Source organism: Betta splendens, chromosome 12, assembly GCF_900634795.4.
Source record: "Betta splendens chromosome 12, fBetSpl5.4, whole genome shotgun sequence".
Lineage (NCBI taxonomy): Eukaryota > Metazoa > Chordata > Actinopteri > Anabantiformes > Osphronemidae > Betta > Betta splendens.
This window is the reverse complement of record NC_040892.2, coordinates 5,724,115-5,739,894: the sequence shown is the minus strand read 5'-3', so window position 1 is coordinate 5,739,894 and position 15,780 is coordinate 5,724,115. Positions and strand designations below refer to the sequence as shown.

Sequence of the window (15,780 nt, the reverse complement as noted above, 5' to 3'; positions counted from 1 at the left end):
TACTCCCTTCCCATCTATTCCCTGCCTCACGCACATAAACCGGTGACTGCTGAAGATATAGTTTGAGACACAATGGAGCCACCTGTCCTATCAAATGATCACTCCTTCCTCCTCACGCTCTCCTCAGCGGAAACACACATCAAAATAGAGCTTCACTTCAGCCTTGTATCATTTAAACCTTTTTATGTCTTGCGTTACGAGGTAAAATGTCTTCAGACACATGCAGGTATTATACACATACACAAACCTGACTTGAAATCATCAATGATTCAGCACATCACAATCTCTGGCATCACATCAATTAGTAAGGAAATACAAGCATGTGTTAAAAGGCACCAAGGGTTGGAGGCAGGAGAGTGAATGTATGGAGGAGACAAGGTAGAAAGGAAAGGAGACAGAAAGAGGGAAGGAAGTGAGATGAGGAGGAGAAAGAGGAGGACAGACAGAAGAAGATGTTGAATAATGGAGGAAAGTGAAGGTATATGATTGAAAGGTGGAGGTGTTGGGTTTGTCTCAGCTGCAGCACAGAGGGGGAAACAGAAAAGGATTCAGCTCTCTGGGAAGATTTGATTTGATGTCCTGCTGGACGGCTAATTTCATGACCTCTGTGAGCTAAAACAATGCTTCATGATGTTAGAGCTTGTGTTCACATTGAAGGCCAGCAGGCATGATGATGCTCCTTCACCAGCTAATGAGCCGCGCCGAATTCCATTTCAGGGCGCTGAAGTCAGTTCGCACACGGATGAACTTTACTGCAACTAACTGCAGTTGGATCAACCTGCTAAAAGCATCAGTTTAGAGCTGGTAAAACAGCATCAAACATCATCGCGTACAGTAAAAACACGAACGCACGGAGACGATCGGGTGAACCTTGTGCCACCACGGTTGCCGCGGCAACCAGAGACCCAACCCAGGGGAGCAGCAGCGCTGTGCATCCTCAAAAGCTGGAGATGTACCTATGAACTCGCTCATGGTCATCTCTCGCCAGATCCACTTCCAGCCTGTGTAAATCCACATGATTAAACATTTCCACAACCAAACAAAAGCATGAGCTTTCTCTTTCTTCCTCTTCCTCAAATTAGCTGGTACAATGTATAAGTGATGCACATAATCCATCCATATTAACTGTGTTCTATTGATTTGATTGATTTCTTCAAAGGACGTGGAGTCACAGAAGTGGTCCTCTTTGTACAGGCCCCCAGAGGAAACGTAATTAAACAGTGAGAACAAGAAGCAGGATCAAAGTTAGTCAGACTCTTACAAATTGTTCTCCTGTTTAGAAACGACTGAAATACTCTGACAGATTAAAAGAAGGTTCGATGCCTTTGGCTTCACACCAGTTTCGGCCCATGTGTAATAAATGTTGTAGAACAAACTCAGCAGGCTGATGACGGCGGTCTAAATGTTTCAACCACGGGTTTTTCTCTACATGTTTTCCCATTTCCACTACATTTCCTGCTCACTGAGGATCCAGTGATTCCTGAACATCATCCGCTGCATTCCTTTTTGAGAAGCACCAGCGCAACCACCCTGTGGTTTGGATTTACTAATGCGTTTGTCCCACTTACCTCATTTCTAATTACTTTGTGGTGATGGTAACTACCTCCAACTGATAACATATTTACCCTAGACAGAATTTTAAATCTGTTTATTGAATGTAAATCAAAGCCCTGCATTCAAAATCTTATATTAGATAAGAGTAGATACTACAAGTGGGATTTGCTCCATGTGTTTGTTGCTACAAAAAACAAAAATCCAAGTGTATAACTAATGTGAATGCCGTTCATATCTGTGCATGTCTATGCTAACGAAACATATATTAGACATCTGATCTGCAGATTAAAGATTTAGAGGCATTATTTCTTTGTGTAAACCCAATAACTGATTAAGGGCCCGGACCGTATAGATGATCAATCTCTGAATGGCCTCATTACATGCGACGCGATGCACTGGCCTCTTTTGCCCTCGATTTCGCAGCGAGAGGCGAGATGAGACGGTAATAGTCGTTTATCTGTCAAAGCTGTCCACAGAGGGACGAAGAGCACAGGAACAAGTGAAAGGACAAGATGTTACATCCACTGTATCTGTATCTGAATGATTCAATAACTGCATTAACTCCTATGGCAGGTAGGCTGGAGGAGGTGTTGGCTTGCGTGTTTCATGAGCTTGGGTCAAGTATAAACAAGATAAAACAATGGCAATGTTGTCTCCACACACAAGGGTTACCTCCATCACAGGTACCAGCATTGTAGGAGCTGGGCACTGAAGCCCTGTCACTGCCAAAGAGGCACTTCCACCAGGATGGGGTTGGGTTTATGCTTGTGTGTGTGTGTGTGTGTGTGTGTGTGTGTGTGTGTGTGTGTGTGTGTGTGTGTGTGTGTGTGTGTGTGTGTGTGTGTGTGTGTGTGTGTGTGTGTGTGTGTGTGTGTGTGTGTCACTCTGAGAAATGCAAAGGCATTACTGATAGAAGCCGAGGGTTCAGAGGGAAAATGTCATTGACGCAACTCGTCCCGTGACGCCAGGCAGCTGAAGACAATGTGACCAGTGAGAGCGGCTGGAGAAGGCCTTAGCCGGGCGAACAGAGAGAGACGCTTGTGTGCGAGTGTGTGTGTGTGTGTGTGTGTGTGTGTGTGTGTGTGTGTACACACACTGTGTTTGTCTGCGTGGAAGAAAGAGTGACGGGGAAAAAAAAAGGCATCTGCCTTTGTTTCACGATGCGCGCGCGTGTCTATGCGACAAACACGCGGTGCTGACATTGTTTTTCCCGGGTTATAACACATCACAAACCGCCCGTGTGTTCAAGCTGGGACCGGCTGATAAATCCCACTGTGTGTGTGCAGCAGACGGACGGGCCGTCGACACCGTCTGCTATTGATCAAGGACAAAGGAAAGGCTGAGGAGGCGCAGGTGAGGTGAGACACGTCACTTCAACTTCCCCAACTCCAATATTTCACTGGCGCAGCCTGAAGTCCCTTCAAACACCAGCTACCATTTGCTCAGTGTAGTATTGATCATCCCCCTGTTTGTGTATCAGCGGGCACTAACACACTGCCGCACACCCTGCATCTAATTCTCCCTCTAACCCCACAATTCCCCTAATGAGGAAAAGAGAAAGGCAATTTTCCCAGTGCGCTTCCTGTTGTTTATTTCCCTTCTGGTGCCTCTGTTTGCACTCCCCACTTGTCTCTATCACTTTCAGCTTGACTCTACTGTAACATGCTATAGAGTATGTCTTCTTAATGGCCGTCTCCCCGCAGTTGTGTGTCCCCGATTCTCACCCCGTGACACTCCAGCTGTGCACAGGTCTAAATCATGTCAGTGTCACAACATAAAGCCGCCGCAGGGGGTAGGTAAACAATTTGCTTTTCAGGAAAAAAAAAGTGTCTGCAACTCTTGCTTATTAAGAAGTAGGTGATAGTACAGATAGAAATGCATGCAGTTCTATTAAGGAGAGCTATTAAAGTTGTGAGAGGAAGGGAGGAAGGAGTTAAAGAGGAAACCAGGAAACAAACAAATGAAAAACAAAGAGTGAGAGGATATGAAAAGCACCTGAGCCAGTCATATGGACGCAGGATAAATAAGCCTCTATTGCCTTCTCCTATCTTTCCTCCCATCCCCACATCTTATTTCCAACCTCTCGCTCCGTATGACCAAACCGCTCCCTCCTCCCCAGCAGCGAAATACCAGCAACTCAAACTAAGTGCATGAATCCACACTCAAATCCCCTTTTTTCCCCCAAAGCACCATGAAATCCATTTGCATGAAAGCTCTCTGTTGATCACTCACAAATAACGACGCAGCCTATGAACGAGACGCGGAGAAAATGGCAGTATGAAAACTCTACCTGGCAAGAAGAAGCGGTCCCAGGTTACAATCCACTAAAGGCAGAGACACATCCCCAATAGAGTGGCCTACTTCCTCTGGCAAACTGGTGTGTGAGTGCTTGTGGCTGGTTATCTGGGCTGGTGTGTGATTCTGTCAGTGTGGGCTAGGCCAAATGAACTGTGCAGAGACACAGGGAGAGAGAGAGAGAGAGAGAGAGAGAGAGAGAGAGAGAGAGAGAGAGAGAGAGAGAGAGAGAGAGAGAGAGAGAGAGAATGCCCAAGAGGCTAAGAAGGTAGACTCCCAAGCTGCACAAACAAGTGAGAAGGAAGGAGGGAGAGGGAAGAGATAGATTTAATGAGAAGAGATGACCGAGCGGTAAGAGCTCAGAGAGCAGCACGTGTGTGTGTGTGTGTGTGTGTGTGTGTGTGTGTGTGTGTGTGTGTGTGTGTGTGTGTGTGTGTGTGTGTGTGTGTGTGTGTGTGTGTGTGTGTGTGCGTGCGTGCGTGTGAGATGCGGACCCACTAAACGCTCCATAATGTCCCTCACGATAGCAGATGTGTGTCTGCAAACATCGCGTGACGTATGCGCACATAGATTGTGTCTATTTGTGTCGGCACAACACCTCCGCCCTCCGCTTCTCTGCGAGGACATTAAGGCATTACGTCCAGGTCCCACCGGATGCACAGAGCACACAATGGACGTAACTGCTGTAAACACACACAAGCCCAGTTCAAACACACAGTGCGGCTACATGTCATACAATAGGCATCGCGTACAGTATAAGACGCGGGGACCAATATTAAATCTTCAACACTGCATTACTGACGTTTTCTGCTTGTGAGCACGGCGTTTGTTCCATTTCACTGGACACTGAGCAGACGAGTCTGTGAGGCAGCAGTTCCTGTCAATCTCATTTTTCATCTGGACAAAACCAATAAGATCTGATTAATAAGCTTAGGGCATTAATGTACTGCCACACACTGGTACAGTAGCGAACTAAACATCCACTACTTTCTTATTAAATGGAGGATGTCATAATCTGATTATCTGTGTATGATATGTCAAGTGACTCAACCGCGGCTGATGTGCAGTGACAGTTTTATTGTTTTATTGTTGTCTGGGTCACTCCAGATATGCACCGTATGGCTATATATAGACATGTGCTCTGTGTAACGGCACTGAGTCACAGCCACTCACAATAACCTTGACTTGGGTAACATCAATGCACCCGTTTTATTCAAACAATGCCTCAACAGACCAGGAAGCACTAGATGCATCCTGCAGGAGCACGGGGCCACACGCTCTGCGCTGATTTCAGCGCCAGCTTGCTCCACAGAGATGACTTCTGCAGCACTGATTCAAATGTATGTCTCATAATAAATAAGATGCAATATTTTAAACGTTGGGCTGGATTTTTTGGCTCAAATCACTGCTTGAGTGGCTGCTGGGGTCTCTCTCTCATTTCTCTTTCTCTCTCTCAACCTACTCTTGTATTAAAAGCCCTTCAGTGTTTCTTACAAACTGATTCTTTATCTTCTCACTGCGACAAATGACATTTGACGTTGAGAAGCGGGAGACACAGGAACGCACACACCGCTGCAGTCGCTCTACGCGGTTGTAGCGACACGATTGTGAACTAGTCTGACATAAAACAGAGTCGATCACTCGTTGCAATATTATCTATATTCACCTCAAGTAATTGAACAAATTAACTGTACACAGATTGAGAAAAACACACAAACATCACAAAGCACAAAAATGGACAGGAGCAAAATGTCCCAACAAGTTGAAGAACAATGAATCCATGCTTTATAAAGTTCCAGTTCTATGATTTTAATTCATGGGCAAACGCTTCTACTTCACGTAGAAAACCATGAGCGGACAGTTTGGGTGCAGTGCTGCTCACTCACGCGCCGTGACACCTTCACGTCGCACACAATACACATGCCAACAATCAGAACCGACGCGCTCCCCTGCAGAGGTGAGACCGGGTCCCGTCGGACCCTCGCGCCGCATACGGTACCTTCGACACGGGCATGTGGACGGCTGCTGTGCCCGCTCGCTCCTACGAGTGTGTCAAACTGATACGCGTCCCGGGGAACAGTGCATCCACACACCAACACGTGTGCGGCGCCAACAGGGGCAGGCTGGTAATCCTCCGTGACCATACGGGGTTTGTTTCTCCTCCCTCGTCCGTTCGCTGGACGTCTCAGCGCTTCTTCCGTCCTCCTCGTTCTCACGCTGCTGTTGTGGCAGTCTCAGCCTTTCCCCGAGCTCCGGAATAACGTGCATGCCAACGTGTGCGGGAGACAGCGAGAGCGGATGGGAAGAGGAGGGGAGGCAGGGGCAAAGAGGGATTTGGTGAAGGTGGTGGGGAGGGGGGATAAAAATAAAGGCTGATGGATTTGGGGAGTGACTGAGGTGCGAAAGGAAAAGGAGGAACGGCGTTTTAAGCACACAAAGGGAGTGACGGTTGTGAAAAGATCAAATGCAACTAATTCTCTGGAGACCAAAGCAGCCAGTGTCTTTTCTCTCCTCTCTCTTTCTCCGTCTCCCCTTCTCTCCCTGTGGATGCTATTTTTAGAAGTTGCTCTGTCACAAATCAAAGCGCTGTATCAAAACCTCTCAAAGAGCAGGATGTTAAGGGTCCGTGTCTTTGCGCACTTCATGACCCCAACACACACACACACGCACACACACACACACACACACACACACACACACACACACGCACACACACACAGCTAGGCCTGTTACAGTGACCATGTGTCTGCATCAGACCTGAGGGCAGCACTGTAAGCAATTCATCAGGCCTTATCTAATCATATAATGTGCTAATAGGTAATGGGCTTTTTGGATACTTATTTTCAACAGGCTCAATCACGCGCCACAGTCTGCTGCCTCCGACTGTCTGCGGCTGAAGGTATTCTGGGGGAAGGATTTGCAGGTTGAGCACAAAGTAATGATTGACATTTGAAAGGCTCGCTGTAGTGGAGCGCTCTCGCGCTAATAGGGAAGCAGAAGTGTTCCAAACTTATCAACACTTGCCCAAATCTTGACGGCGCTCGCGCTGAGAGGACCCCTGTTATTTGCACATTAAACTATTATCCCGGCTCCGTTGCTGCTCAGCGGAGCAGGCCGTTTTTTAGTGCGTAATTAATATTGCGAGTAAATGAATTTCACACTCGGCTGCGCTTTCTCAGGATCGAGTCTGGGAGGCTTTTCTATACACCCCTGTGCGGATGCATAATTGCTGTTATATAACAGTTATGAATAGTTAAAGGTGAGCTAAAATAAAGCCAAACACCACTCCATCAGAGGAAAATCATTAATGTTTCAAGACAGAGCGGGGAATTAATCACAGAGGCCACAATAAAAAAGGCTGTGTGTGCAGCTCACAGAGACACGGAGGAGTAGCAGCAGCAGCAGAGTGTTAACGATACAGAGGCAAGGTGAAAGATAGTAAACGTGCACATGACAACACACTACAATGATACAAAAGAAGGAGGTCAGGGCAGAAATGAAATCACTGACACGTCCAAACTGCTCTTCATCCATTCAACAACGAGGCAGAGATGCTTAACCTCTCACATCCCTCTGTGCTAATGTAAGGCTCCGAAAGCAAAATGGGACCAACTCTCATCCTTCTGTGGTAAAACACCAAAAAACACTGAGCATGTTGAATAATTATCTCTGGCATTCGAAATAATTGTCTCTGACATTTAGAAACGCAAACTGTGTTTGAAAAGGAAGACGCAGAAGTAACACGACTGCGATCCAACTTTACCGCGTTGCTCCTCGTATCTGCTCGGTTTGGACCCGGCGCTAAATCCGAATGTCACGCGGCCCAAAAATAACCGGCGCTGCCGCTGGTGTGTGGCGGGCGTGTGCGCGCGCACGCGGACGCGCACGTGCGCAGACGCGTGTGTCAAGAGGCGAGACGACAAGTGGAACTTGTCTAATTACAGACGGCGACGTGGAAAAAGCGTGTGTTGCAGCAAAAGCAAGCTCGTCCTTTGCATCTCTGCAATCCTGATTCTTAGTCAATAATCCTTAATGGCCGCTGATTAAACTCAGGACATCCTTAATGTACGGGTTTCTATTCTACCACTTCATGTGTGGGCTCGCTCCGGTGGGAAACCTGTCAGCGCTCACACACCTTCCCCTCCGCTCCTTGTTAGCCTGCTCCTCACGTGGGCCCCTGTCGCTGCCCTGCGGGACCTCAGGGAGCGCGTCCTCGTCCTGACAAACCCGTCACTGCCTCGTCACTGCCGTCCATCACCTCACGGGCGTCTCCCTGTCTGTCCCCCTCGTCGTGCGAAGAAGACCGGGGGCCTTGTTCAATCTGTGATGAGTCCCTGTCATGTTATACTGTACATCGCACAGAACCTGTCCAGTTCAGTCCAAATCACACTCTTTCTCAGCGGGTGACAAACCTTCTGCTTCAGCTTTTGTCATCTTTTATTTACAGTTTGGAGTTTTCTCCAAATCGTGTCAATGTCGGGCTATGTGTACGTAGTGTAACGTGGCCCATTCATTGCTTTACAACAAGCCAGGTTAGATTTCGGCAGCAGTTTGGGCCTAAAGTCTCACTAATTTACAGTAGGAGTTTTGCAGAGTTTTTGCCCAAAACCACTGTGTTGCGTCTTCAACCGTCCTCACCTCTACACAGGAGGAAACTTTCTCAAAGAACTTGTGGCCAGTGACTTGCAGAACTGCTGCTCCTGGTGAAGTCAACGAGTCCGTGTCAAGTGTAACAGCGTCATGGACGCTGCACATGGGATGCGTCACGCAGCCTGAGCCAGACGAGGCAGAGCGGCGCCGGACGTGCAGGTACCTCCTGCTCGGCTCCAGAGCGGACGTGCAGCGGTGAGAAATCCAGGAGGACGGAGGCAGATCCTGACAGCCTGACGCTGTCGAGGCGTCTTCAGAGACACTCAAGGCGTCAATTACATGGTTTTCTGATAAGTAACACGCACAAATTTCAGCATATGTGGTGCAATCCTGCTTGACATGCAGCGTGCGCCGCTAGCGTGAGCTGCATATTCACTGACACTTCCTATCTGTGTCATGTATCATTGATCGCTGGCTGTACTTGACTGGCTGAGGCAGGCGGACGTGGTGGTTGGAAGGAAAGCAGAGGCACGAAGGGAGCAACGCCGCCTGTATTGTCATGGGGGGGGGGGGGGGGGGGGGGGAGGTCACGCCGCATCCTAAAACAGACGCAGTATTAAAATAATTTTAGCAGCTGAAGCAGATTCTCATAAATGTGTCATGAGCAGCCAGAACACAGAACAGAACGAGCCCACTCCAAACCCCGCAGCAGGCATCTTTTATTCACTGCTGATGTTGCGGTGAAGTCAATTTATGGGACCTTTGCTGCAGATAATTCGCGTTTTCCCCGCTGACGCGGACACAGGCCCCGCCGTTGCTCGTCCAATGCTAACAGTGCACGTGTGCGTGTGCAGCTGAACAAATTTATTTTCCCAGCAGCTTAGTGGCTAACGCTGCCCAGGCAAGAATGCACCGGAAGCTTTCCAAGGACGGAGCTCGGAGGTTTTAAATGCCTGTAACTCTGTATCTCAGAGCGCTGCATCAAAGTATTCGTTTCTATACGATTTCCAGGCATTAATGAGCAACTTAGGGAGACGCTGCCATAGTTAGCAATTAAGTCTTGACAGTAATGTTTTTGCTGCCAATTTCACGTCAGCCTATTTTCGGTGTATTTCGGTCATGGCTCCGATCTGACAGACAGAGGCATTTGTTTTTCACACTGAGATTAGTCATCACAAAATTTTGCCCCAAATCCCCCATTTAACATCTGTGAATTTTTAATTGAGCTGCACATGAAACAGAAATGCTCAACTCTCCGAAGGACTGGAGGATTAAAGATTCTCCTAGTAAAAAAAAAAAAAAGAAGGGCTCAAGTCCAAAAGAGCTCAGGGACCGGGCGGAGCTGGGAGGAACTGGGAGGAACTGGGAGGAACTGGGACAGCTGCTGAGATCAACATCGTGACCCGGTTTGCTGGGGAAACATGAATGGACCCAGTAAATGGCAGCAGATACAATGGGTGTGATGTGGACAGTGTGTGTCCTCCGCCTCGAGTGGCTCCGGCGCCCTCCGATCACTTGAGCGCAACTCTTAAGTAAAGTGCATGATTCAGCTGAGTGTGGATTTGCTCGGCTTTGTGAATGAGGCACAAACGCAGCCTCTGACACCAGGGAAATATGCGATTCAAAGGGCAATTTTCTAAAGCTCCTTTTTCGACAGTTCTTCCTCACTGGAAAGGGCAACACAGCGCATCACAGAACCATGTTAACAGCATAGGTTTTGATGTTGACTGCAGTCAGGATGAGACACAAATCATCTGATTATAGCAAATATGGATTCTCTGGTATGTTTAAAATCTTTATAATACAAACTAGAGCACAGAGCGAGAATAAAAGCATTGATTTCTGTTAACGAGTGCTATGATGTGCGTATGTCTGTATACAACAGGACTTTTCCTGCTCTCCAACATGTCTGGTGGAATTCACATGAGACTTCATCAGGATACAACAAAGGCTTCCTTCTCCCTGCACTTCACACGGTGGATTTGCACATAATTAAACACATTTGGAATCGACTGAATACAAACTATTTGCCTCTAAGGTACACTGGAGAAATGCAATCAAAAGTGAACTAATTTGTCTAGATGTAAAATGTTGTGATTAAGCATGTATTCCCCCGCCTTCGGGATAACGGGCAGATTTCCATTTACTGTAGCAGATTACAGTAAAAGGTTCTAACAAGCACACAGGGAACGTTGGTGGGAAAGATGAGAGCAGGGTGGAATGCAAAACCTGCATCATCATATGTTTTAAAACTAACAAAGACATTTTTAACAAGATGCATTAGTTCCCATTTTAGGGTTAAATTCTACTGTGTCTCCACTGATCAATGCACTAGGCCTCCATGACTTTGCTGTTTTGTTATGCAGTATTGACCACTGCAGTGTGTGTGTAAATGTGTTCGTTCATGCACTTAATTGAAACCAATCACGAGGGGAAAGAGACAAAAGAGCAATGGTTGCAACTCCCATCTTTTTTTTAATGAGATGATACAAATTGTGCATTATTGCAAAAACAGAGTGAAAAAGTTGACTCTGAAGTATCACAGACGTTGGGCCGTATTTAAATACAGGCCAAGTTCTGGGTCATTTACATTTCTGGGTAATCAGGTCTCATCCTGAATCGTTTCCGATGAACCGTGTGAGTGAAAACGCACACACATGCACGCGTCCGTGCACACGCGCAGAGAGAGAGAGAGAGAGAGAGAGAGAGGAATGAAACACCGTCGACTCGTCCTTTCCCTTTGTCTCTTTCATGTGCTGATGAAATGAAGCCTTAATGTACAACAGGTGTGTCAGCGAAGCTCAAACTGTCATCGCCGTTTCATCAAAATGAAATGAACTCGGAAAAAGCATCAGCGGAATGGTGGCAAAAGACATTATGGAAATATTATTGACGATAACAAACAAATTATATTAACCCCTCCCAGACTGCTTCATGGGATTTAGAGAAATCATTTGCACAGCTTTTACATAAAACTCCCCAAATTGCGTTTAGAGAACCTGGCACTGAAAGGCACTTTGAGTAGATTTCTCCAGATAATACTTGAAATGACTGAACTGGGCCTCATTCGTCTCACTCGCAGCTTCGCCAGCAGGACCGTCAGAGTCCAGTGAGTATTTACATTCGTGTTGTTTGGAGAAAACTCCAAACAGTGCATCCCTACATAAAACAGGACTCTGATTAAACTAAAAACATGCCACGACCTGTGCAGCACGAAAACAGGAACATAGTCAGTGGTGAGAGGGTGGACGGTCCCACGTTCAGCCCTACGGACTATTTTCCTCAGCAGCTAACGGAGACCAAAAGCAGATTGACATGGAGACCAGACATGCTTCTACACTAGATATATAAATAGATATATAAATAACTATAAGTATTCTGTTGCAAAAATCTAGCAGAAACGCAACCAAAAGGCAAAACAAACCAACTGAAATCCTTTAGAACGTAACCAGCTGTTCCATGAATATGTAGAGTTTATGAATCACCACTGTCATGCTAAGGAAAAAGCTCCCAGGATCCAGCACTCTGCCCAGTGTTAGCATCTTGAGCCATCACAACTAATAAATGAGCCCAGCTGACAACACTGGATGCGCTTGAATACACATGAAACCTTCACTGTACTCGCTCACCTGAATAACTGCACGGAGCAGAGCGACGCTTCAGACGCCGCTTAAAGCGAAGCAAATAGAAGTTGGCCAACAAATCTAAGAGCTACACAAAGTGGAGCAGCATCACACGCTGACTGAACCAGTGTGTACTTATGCCTGTGAGTGCGCGGTGCTCACATGGCATCTGTGAGGGGGTATGCACAAATATATGCGCTGCCATGTGCTCATGTGTTTACGGACGCGTCTTTGGCCCCAGCAGAGGAAGGGAGAGAGCGTGTGTGTGTGTGTGTGTGTGTGTGTGTGTGTGTGTGTGTGTGTGTGTGTGTGTGTGTGTGTGTGTGTGTGTGTGCGTGTGTGTCTTACCTGGTCAAAATGCGGAACGACAGGCTCCCTCCTGTGAAGCTGGAGCTGCTTGTCAATGTTGTCCTTCAGGCACTGACACACGCGACGCTTCTGGTCCGCTGAATAGGCTTCCAGGCTGAGCAGGCAGTCACACTTCTGAGGGGGGGAGAGAGAGAGAGAGAGAGAGAGAGAGAGAGAGGGAGAGAGAGAGGGAGAGAGAGAGGGAGAGAGGCAATGAGGCGTCTATCGTCTGCTAATATTATATGTAGCAGTTCAAATTCTGACTATAAAAAATGCAATAACATTTAAATGCAGAAGATGAGCTTTTTAATTTTAATATGACAGAAGTCCTCATTCCTTCACAGCATCACAGATGTTAGAGCTTTGTGTATGTAGTGTATATGCATGTAGCCGTTACTGACACTACAGTTTTATGTAGTATTTGCTCTTTGCCTGTTTTTTTTTTTTTTTCACTACTTCGTTTCCACGGTGCCACTTTTCTTGGGGACTCCAAACAGGCACAGGCTTCTAGGTAGAGAAAAGCCTGCATTAGTGAAATTAGATAACAGCCACTATCGACTTTGGGCAGAATTTGATATGCTGACGAAACGACTCTGTGACCAACGGCAAGATGCTGCTGCTAAATGGGCAAAAATCAATACACTTAGTATTAGATGTCAATAAATATTTAACAATTAATTCAGTTAGTTAGTTGCTAGAGATTAGTGAATAGATTTTAACTTTAAAGGTTAATGCCTCTCAGCTGACACCGCAGGACACCCAGAATCTTCCAAAGTCCAGAATAAATCTTTAGTAAAAGACAAATTATTCATTTGTTTTTTGCTCCAGATCCTAATGTGGAAATTGTTTCCTTTTAAAAAGTTTAGGAGAATGAATGGGGGTATATTATCTAGAATAGGAACACTCTGTGCCAGTTAGCGGTGTCATGTCCTGTCTGCAGCTGAAGTATTTAAAGGCTGAATGGAAAACGTTCAGTTTACTTTCAGTGATGCAATTGTTTCAAACGGTTGCTGAAACGTACTTTAAACATGCAAAGTTTTAGTTCCTTCACATTTCACACCTCGAATACTTCTATTTCTCCTTTCCTTCACCTTTAGTGTCACTTGTGTTATTTATCTGACAGCGAAGTCCACTTTTCAATTACGTTTGCGCTGTAATGTATCTATTTCTCTCCATTCCAATTTAATTTCCATCTACCTTGGTTGTTCTGCTTCCGGTGGTGCCGGGGAAAAACATTGTCCTGACATTTTTAGGCAAGACTCAGACTATAAATAGGATTTTTTCCCCATTTTGTGCAAGTCTACAGAGATTGATTGAAGTCCTCGGGGCTTTCCTTGACGCTCACTGTACTGGTCAGTGGAGAGTCATGATGTTGTCGTTCCATGTGGTTTGAATGCCTCGCTGGGTTGCCATCTTAAGGACCAGCTGTCTTTTTCAGTCTCAGTCAGTCAGTTCTGGCCAAGATGGGGATGCTGCCATCGAGGTTTGGTTAAAGCTTTGATATTGTTAGTGACATTAATGCTGCATTAATGGCAGGAATATCAATATTGTTTTATTTGTAGGCAGCAAGAAATGTACTGTAAAAAAAATATTGGTCTGTAATTTTTGTCCTCCTTAATCCTCCAATTTTTTTTGTTAATATATATATATTTTTTATGCAAGAACATTTAGAGAACATGAACACAGGAAACACAAGCAAAATAACAAGCACGTGGGTTACAATAAGAGACAAAAACACTTTTTTTAAGGTCAAAGGCAGAAAAAAAAAACAAAGAAGAAAGGCAGGTTACAGAACAAAAGCTTTTATGAAATTGTGTCTGACTGTTTTCAATTGCATAAGATGATGAAACAGGGGCTTTTTCAGAGCAGACAGAAATCAATGTTGATTTTTTTTGATATCCATCATTTGGACTGAATCTAAGTCTGTAATTGTGCCGCAGAGACGTATTAAGGCTCGCTCATGCACACACGCACGCACACGCAAGCACACGCACACACACATAAACAACTAGCAACTAAGGTTAGAATGTGACATACAAGTCAGAGAGCACTGAACACTGAAGTGGAAAATAAACAAGTGTCATGCATAAAATAAAATAATCCCGGATCCACTACTCTTTACTATGTTCTGCCCACATCTGGTGCTTTAATTTCACTTTGCTTCTCCTGTGGGACGCTCCACTGTGGCTACATAGATATAATAATTAAGACAACAGCAAAAAAAAAAAGCCACCAGCAGGGTTGCAGCGCTTCATTAGACAGAGCAAGGTCAGGAGAACGGGTCCCAGAGGTGCAGGAGGGCTTGAATCTCTAATCAGTCAAGGACAGGAAGTGTGTGTGTTGACACAGCGTTGGTGTGTAAACATGAGGCACAAAGTGTAAACTACACAGTACACAACATTATGCTCATATTGTGTATAGATAATTTATACAGTATATATAAAGAGAGTACATTAATAGGGTTCATTGCTCTTTGTTTAACATTACCATTGAAATAATCATGCCAGCAAACTGCTTACAGCTGTTTGCAGAGCACATATTTTCATCAGGAAGCGTCCGGGCTGGAGTTTTCTATAATGTAGGCTCCAGCAAACAGCTGTCTCTCAGTTTAAATCGGGTTTTTATGTGGTGTACAGTAGGCTTGACTCTCATTGGGGTACTGTGAGTAAGTACCTTCAAGAGCATAAATCATCTTCAGCATATGGATTGTGAGGAGAGGATGCAGTGAAGGCTGATTTTCATGTTAAGGTCATATTTCTCCTTGGCATTAAACACCGTGCAGCTGGTGAACCCAGAAAGAGAAGTTACCCTTTTGAAGACAGACTGTAATTTATCATTTTCAGCAGCCAAGTGATGTTATTAATGAAGCGCGTATCGTATGGATAATAGAGTGATTATTCCTCCTGCTCAGAAAACGATTAGCTCAAGAGCTGTATTAGCTATAAAAAACAAATGTTTCCTTTACTCTTCTACTTGAGTTTGCCCATTTCATAAATCCCCCTGTCCATGAGATAAACATGAGAGCTAATGACACAAAATTCAATGACTGGCCACTGGTCCGCCGCGGAGTGGCTAAAAATACAGGCAGCATTTCCCCTTAATCAGATTGATTAAAGTGCTCTCTGGATGAAGCCCTCCCCCAAGCCATCTGGAAGATGAGGTTTCAGTGTGTCACTGGACGGCTGTCAACACGGCTCACCTAAGCTGCTTTAGCACAGGTTAGCGTGGTTTCACTGACAGCTAATGCACATAATATTGCTGAAGGGTCACGCGTCCTGTTATTGTCTTTGTAAGGCAGTGGAATCGGAATTTTCCACCATAACGTGGGAAAAAAATAGTGTCTCTTAAATTACAAAACAAATACTAAGTT

General features: G+C 45.6%; 1 protein-coding gene across 12 annotated transcripts in view; it reads right to left on the bottom strand.

The window, feature by feature from the left end:
- Window positions 1-15,780, bottom strand: part of rgs3a (regulator of G protein signaling 3a) — an 80,088-nt gene that overhangs the window by 21,497 nt on the left and 42,811 nt on the right. For 9 of the 12 annotated variants that reach the window (XM_029168493.3, XM_055513387.1, XM_041073048.1 and 6 more), the window contains one exon: window positions 12,411-12,545. In XM_029168493.3, the coding sequence (XP_029024326.1) occupies window positions 12,411-12,545 (135 nt within the window). Of the gene's footprint in view, window positions 1-3,844; window positions 3,995-5,848; window positions 6,226-12,410; window positions 12,546-15,780 lie in introns of those variants that run through there. The other 3 variants (XM_029168487.3, XM_029168488.3, XM_029168489.3) reach the window with 3 other exon arrangements.